This window comes from Oryctolagus cuniculus, chromosome 12 (assembly GCF_051225735.1).
Source record: "Oryctolagus cuniculus isolate XC-2025 breed Fujian yellow rabbit chromosome 12, ASM5122573v1, whole genome shotgun sequence".
Lineage (NCBI taxonomy): Eukaryota > Metazoa > Chordata > Mammalia > Lagomorpha > Leporidae > Oryctolagus > Oryctolagus cuniculus.
Genome location: NC_142878.1, coordinates 50708071 through 50714005, shown reverse-complemented (window position 1 = coordinate 50714005; position 5935 = coordinate 50708071). Strand labels below are relative to the sequence as shown.

The following is a 5935-nucleotide window of genomic DNA, read 5'->3' as shown; positions in this document are numbered from 1 at the left end:
TTAACTGTCAGTTTCACTTGGGATCAGGTGATTGATCCATTACTGTGTTCATGCATATCCCCAATATCTGACGCTTACTAAATACCAGTAAGTATTTGTTTGTTGCTGATGGGAAAAAATGTGCTTTCCAGACCTGCTACCAAGAGGAGCCCTCTGAATGCAAGAGGGTGACGTTCAGGAGCCCAGCAGGGAGGCTCAGCCTAGAGGCCAGCAGTGGTCAAGAGAGATGGGCGCCAGCGCCACAGCTCACTAGGCTAATCCTCTGCCTTGCGGCGCCGGCACTCCGGGTTCTAGTCCTGGTCGGGGTGCCGAATTCTGTCCCGGTTGCCCCTCTTCCAGGTCAGCTCTCTGCTATGGCCCAGGAGTGCAGTGGAGGATGGCCCAAGTCCTTGGGTCCTGCACCCCATGGGAGACCAGGATAAGTACCTGGCTCCTGGATTCGGATCAGCATGATGCGCCGGCCGTAGCGGCCATTGGAGGGTGATCCAACGGCAAAAAAAGGAAGAACTTTCTCTCTGTCTCTCTCACTGTCCACTCTGCCTGTCAAAAAAAAAAAAGAAAAAAAAGAGAGAGAGAGATGGGCTGCCAGGGGCTCAGGCTGCTCAGGTGTCCTGAGCTTGAGGGAGGACACTGGACTGTAAGTGAGGGGGTTGAACTAGTCCTGCCCAGGTGAGAGATGGGGCCAGGCTGAGGATTCTGGAGAGAGACCCTGCCAGCCCTGTCCTCAGCGGGCATGCCTAGTGCCAGCACTGCCCTGGTCCCTCTGAGGCCTCTTCTCAGCCACAGCCTGAGCTGAGCCTGAACTGAGCTGGCACTCCCCGTGGTGAAGCCCTGATGGAACCACAGGAGGTTCTGGATGTCCTAGGAGGGGGACTATGAGGAAGGAACCAGCTTAAATCAGTGTGGTCTGGAGAGGAGAGGACAAGAGTCTGAGAACTGTCATCAGGGATGGGGAAGAAGGGGCAGGCTGGGGGCTAGAGGGCAGGCTGGGCTCTGGGCTTTGGGGCAGGGGCATGAAGGAAACTAAGTTCAATTGTGAATAAGGTGCCACTTAAGGACCAGCCCCACCCGCCACCCACCACCCCAACTGTGAGGGAGAAATGTACTGCTCAGGAGGGCCGTGCCCCTGCCACAGTGGGTGGGGCTATGTCCCTGAGCAGGGACCCCAGCTGCACCTGCTTGGCCTCTAGAATCTCTGGTGGCCGGCGCCGCCGCTCAATAGGCTAATCCTCTGTCTTGCGGTGCCGGCACACCGGGTTCTAGTCCCGGTCGGGGCACCAGATTATGTCCCAGTTGTTCCTCTTCCAGGCCAGCTCTCTGCTGTGGCCAGGGAGTGCAGTGGAGGATGGCCCAAGTGCTTGGGCCCTGCACCCCATGGGAGACCAGGAGAAGCACCTGGCTCCTGCCTTCGGATCAGCACGGTGCTCTGGCCGCAGCAGCCATTGGAGGGTGAACCAACGGTAAAGGAAGACCTTTCTCTCTGTCTCTCTCTCACTGTCCACTCTGCCTGTCAAAAAAAAAAATCTCTGGTGTTATCCCCTTCTATCTGTTACATAACACAGGGGAAGCAGGGAGTTCATCTCGAGCCCCAGGACCAGAGGGGTCCATGATCTCTCCTGATGGGGCCCAGCTTCAGCCCTTGCAGAAGGGCAGGCCCTAGAGAGACTGGATGGGGTAAGAAGGAGCCGTGTGTGGGGTTTGGGGAGGTGGCGAGGAGAGAAGGAAGAGGAAAAAGCAAACATCAGGATCCATCGATGGCCTGCTTAGCACAGGTGAGTGAGGGTCAATGAATAAACAAGCAGCCAGCCTTCCACTCAGCTAAGAGACCTTTATTTAGTTGCTGGCACCTGCCTGGGGTAACTGTGGATCTAGTTCAAGGGAAGATGGTGAGTCACAGAGAGGGCTTAGTTTTCTTCCTGCAGTTAGCGGGTTTTCATGGTCTTCTTTATCCAGGGTAGGAAACTTGAGATTTTGGTGTAGACTACTGGAGGAGGATTTCTTTCTTTTGGTCCATAGGAGACAATGCCCTGGGCCACGTTGTTGCACACAAGGGGCCCTCCAGAGTCCCCCTGCAAATAGAGAGAGAGAGAGGCTGAACTGGTCTCCTCCTGACCCTGCCCTCCTTGCCATTCCAAACCCTTCTTGGAGAAGGCAGATGGCACTTCCTGCATGTGGGAGGCCAGAGGGTAAGGCAGGCCATGGGCCCCTTAGCTGCCAAGCTCTGACCCTGGACAGCATTTCTTCTTCACCTCACCCCAGAGTCCTGCCTGCATCTTCTCCCCAGATCCTGGGATCCTCTCCTTCAGAGAGTTCCAGGCCACTATTTAAAGACTAGAAGGTGGGGCCGGCGCTGTGGCGCAGCAGGTTAAAGCCATGGCCTGAAGTGCCTGCATCCCATATGGGCACTGGTTCTAGACCTGGCTGCTCCTCTTCCAATACAGCTCTCTGTTATGGCCTGAGAAAGCAGTAAAAGATGGCCCAAGTCCTTGGGCCTGTGCACCCACATGGGAGACCCGGAAGAAGTTCCTGGTTCCTGGCTTCGGATTGGCGCAGCTCTGGCCATGGCAGCCATTTGGGGAGTGAACCAACGGATGGAAGACCTCTCTTTCTGTCTCTACCTCTCTCTGTAACTCTGTCTTTCATATAAAAAAAAAAAAAGGCCTGAAGGCAGACCAGGGGGCTGAGATCCTGCATGGAGGATGAGCCCATTAACCTAGGTGGGTGGCGGCTCTGAGGAAGCCCCCTGTTATAATTTCTGCACATTCAGGAGCATCATTTTTTAATCTCTGTGACTTGGGGTGGGACAGCGTGGTGCAAACCCATCCTTCCAGAGGAGCAGCAATCAACAGACTCCCTTTTGTAGCTGCTGAGGACTTAGTTACTTGGCAGTAACTCTAAGCTTCTGCTGGTAGGTGAGGGAGCCCCCCACTGCTTGGGTCTCCAGGTTCCAAATCTTCCCCCAAACATCTCCCTCCCTAGAGGCAAACCGGGTGATTGCTCAGTCTCACCTTAAAGGAAGATTTTTTGGTCTCTGGGTCCCCGACACAGATCTCCGTGGCCCTGCTGTAATAGCCGCGGAAGAGGGACTCGCACTCCTGGTCCTGCTGCACGGTTAGCTCCACTTCCTGCAGTGTGGTTGCTAAAGTGCCTGAGGCATCCTGTCCCCAGCCGGCCACTTGGCACACCTGCCCTGGCTTCACCTGGGCCTTGCCCCTGGGCAGGCTGATGGGCTGCACAGCTTTAGTCTTCTTGGCCTTTCTCTCCAGCTGTTGGGAAGAGGCAAGATAGTCTGTCTCAGCCAGTGACCATCTGGACCTGGACACCACGATGAGGCTGCCCCATCTTCCCTCTTTTCTGGAGCACCGGAACAGGCCAAGTGGCCAGGATGGAATGGAGGGAAGGAGCAGCCTTACAGTGGGAGAGTCAACAATAGGACCAGGGAGAGCAAGAGCAGTAGGAGTGCCCTACCTGCAGTAACATGATGTCGTTGATATAGCCCTTCTGTTTATAGTCCTTGTGGGGGATGGCTCTTCTCACGGGGATGACCTGCTGCGTCCTCTCCTGCTGCTTGATGTTGTGGGCCCCCAGGGTGACATTTATTGAGCTGCACAGGGAGCAGAGTGGGGATGGGGAGGTGTGGACGCACAGGGGAGACAGCCCAGGAGCTGTGAAGACCAGCTGACAGCTGGGGCAGGGTAGGGCTGCAGGTGAGGGGGAATCCAGGAAACCAGGGGCCCCTGGGGCTGAGCTGTCTGTGCCCTCCGCTTCTCAACAGTGGAGGTGGAATGTTGTAGCTGTTGGTTCTCAGGGGTCACTTACTCACAGGAAAACACACGGGGTTTCTTCATTTTGCATTCTGATGCCAAAGCAAGCTCCTAGCTCTCAGTACGGCAGAGTTGATCCCTCTGCTCTTCCCCACTTGAGCAAGGCCTCTGGCACCAACCTGCCTTTTGCCACAAGACTCTCCTGTCCTCTTTCTCACCCTCTTAGGAGCCCCCTGCACACGTGTTCCTGGGAGCCCTGGGAGTCTCTGTGCAGCTTTTCCTGGTTTGGGGTGGGGAGTGGGCTGTGTGCTGTTCCTCACCTTCCGTGGCAGTGAGCAGCTGTCAGCACAAAGTCCTCTCGTACCAGGAAACCTCCGCATGTCCTCTTCCTATTATCTTTCCAGTACTGAAGATAGGCCATGTAGGGGCGGGAGTGGGGTTTGGCCTCATGTCCCCCGATGATCTCCCCTGCAGGAAAACTCTGCTCATGTGCACTCAAGGGGCGGGCCTTTTCTTGATGGCACTCATGGCCAGGAGCTGAATTTAGGGACCTAGACATTGTTACAGCCTGTCTCCTAAGGCCTGACATCAGTAAGTGCTCACTGGCTGCGTGGAGCAGTGGCCCGTGTTAACCTGTCGATGAGGGCTAGGAGGGCAGTGCCGGTAGGATTCTGGGAAGCAGAGAAGTTCGGGTCTTCCACAGTGACTCAACCCTGCAAGGAGGGGAGCCACCACAGGCCTGGGAAGAAAACAGAGCTGGAGACAGGGACTGAGGAAAGGCTAAAGTGCCTGTGGCATCCTGTCCCCAGCCGGCCACTTGGCACACCTGCCCTGGCTTCACCCGGGCCTTGCCCCTGGGCAGGCTGAGTTCTTAGGGCAATGATTACGACTCTGGGGTCAGCTGACCTTGGGCTTCTCTGCTAAGCAGATGGGGAAGGGAGCAGCTGTCTCATCCCAGACTCAGAAGCTAGGTCCTCTCTACCTTCTTCAGGAGAATTAATGTTTTCTCTTTTCCCATCTGTCATGCATTTCTAGGAAAGTCTTGCTTTCCAGTCAATGGGGAGGGGTGTAGAGGAGGAAATAGCAGCCTCTGGCCCTTGTTGAGAACAGCCTTCTGCCCAGCCTTCTGGCTGACCGTTACCCAGCCTCGTACCTGGAGTTCTGTATGGCACTGGAGTGGGGCTTCAGAATGCTGCTGGTAGAAGACGTGTCAGGTTGTGAGGAGGGGGCAGGGGGTCTGTGCCTACCGTGGAGTGGGGTCAGGCCTCTGAGGCGGGGGTGGGCACTCACCTGCCTCTGCCCAGGGGGGCAGGAAGAAGGCCAACAGGAGCAGAAGTGGCTGCATCTTCCCAGGAAAGACTGCGCAGCTCGGAGCTGCTGATGCTTCCTCCTTACTCTCTTTTAGTTCCCGGGGTGGGGGCGGAGAGAGGAGAAAGGGTGGGCTCAGTGACCTCATGTTTTCCGGTACTTCTTTGTGGATAGCTTTCTATGAAAGCGCCCCACCCCCACTGCCTGAGCCTGATGACGTCTTCTAAGAGGTTGTGTGAGAATCGTGCAGTGACCGCATCGGTACCCACAGCTGCTGACTCACAGCAAACCACCACCTGTCCCAGCCCAGAGCAGGAACCCCAGGGTACAAGTGAGGACTGTGGGAGGCCCCAGACACCTGAGTCCATCAGGACAATTCCTTCAGCAGATGAATGTTTGGGTCTTTCTTTTGTGTTAGGACCGAGCATGTTGGAGATATGTCTCCTCCCTTCCATAGAGAGCTGGTCATCTAGTGGAAGAGACAGAAACACCAATGACTGGAATAGAGTTTTGCAAGGCCAAGAGAGTGATACACAAGGCAGAGATAAACCATGGTCACCATCTACTGAGCCCACCTAGTGACCCATTCATTGTGGCAGTGTCTTTACTGAGAGATTTTTAAACATCATGCTTAATTACAAATGCCCCTCTCCCCTCCCCACCTTTTTTTTTTAAAACAAAAGTCCTGCAGTTGGTGTGGATTGACCCAAATGAACAAATTACTGTGATTCTAGGAATTAAATCCATTGATTTCATAAGCCTAGGTCATTCCTACATCTTAGGTTAGTTTGGGGCCAGTCTCAGAGACTGCATGAACTGGTAGAAAGAGATGGTTCCCCAAAGGATGCTCAGGTTCCTAAATC

General features: G+C 55.1%; 1 protein-coding gene across 1 annotated transcript; it reads right to left on the bottom strand.

Annotated features, from left to right (window-relative positions):
• Positions 1 to 1814: 1814 nt before the first annotated feature.
• On the bottom strand, positions 1815 to 5202 carry LOC100101600 (granzyme H). The gene is made up of 5 exons (XM_002718110.6): positions 5055 to 5202; positions 4085 to 4232; positions 3469 to 3604; positions 3009 to 3266; positions 1815 to 2069 (listed from the first exon to the last, which is right to left on the bottom strand). The coding sequence occupies exons 1-5, from the start codon at positions 5107 to 5109 to the stop codon at positions 1923 to 1925; spliced, it is 744 nt and encodes a 247-aa protein (XP_002718156.4). The 5' UTR covers positions 5110 to 5202; the 3' UTR covers positions 1815 to 1922.
• Positions 5203 to 5935: the final 733 nt, after the last annotated feature.

Excerpts from the sequence above, each read along its gene's own strand:
- LOC100101600 (XM_002718110.6), bottom strand. The coding sequence starts at position 5,109 with ATGCAGCCACTTCTGCTCCTGTTGGCCTTCTTCCTGCCCCCCTGGGCA. Across the intron at positions 4,233-5,054 it reads GCCCCCCTGGGCAGAGGCAG|GGGAGATCATCGGGGGACAT; the intron begins GTGAGTGCCCAC and ends GTTTTCCTGCAG. Across the intron at positions 3,605-4,084 it reads GCTGCTCACTGCCACGGAAG|CTCAATAAATGTCACCCTGG; the intron begins GTGAGGAACAGC and ends CTCCCTGTGCAG.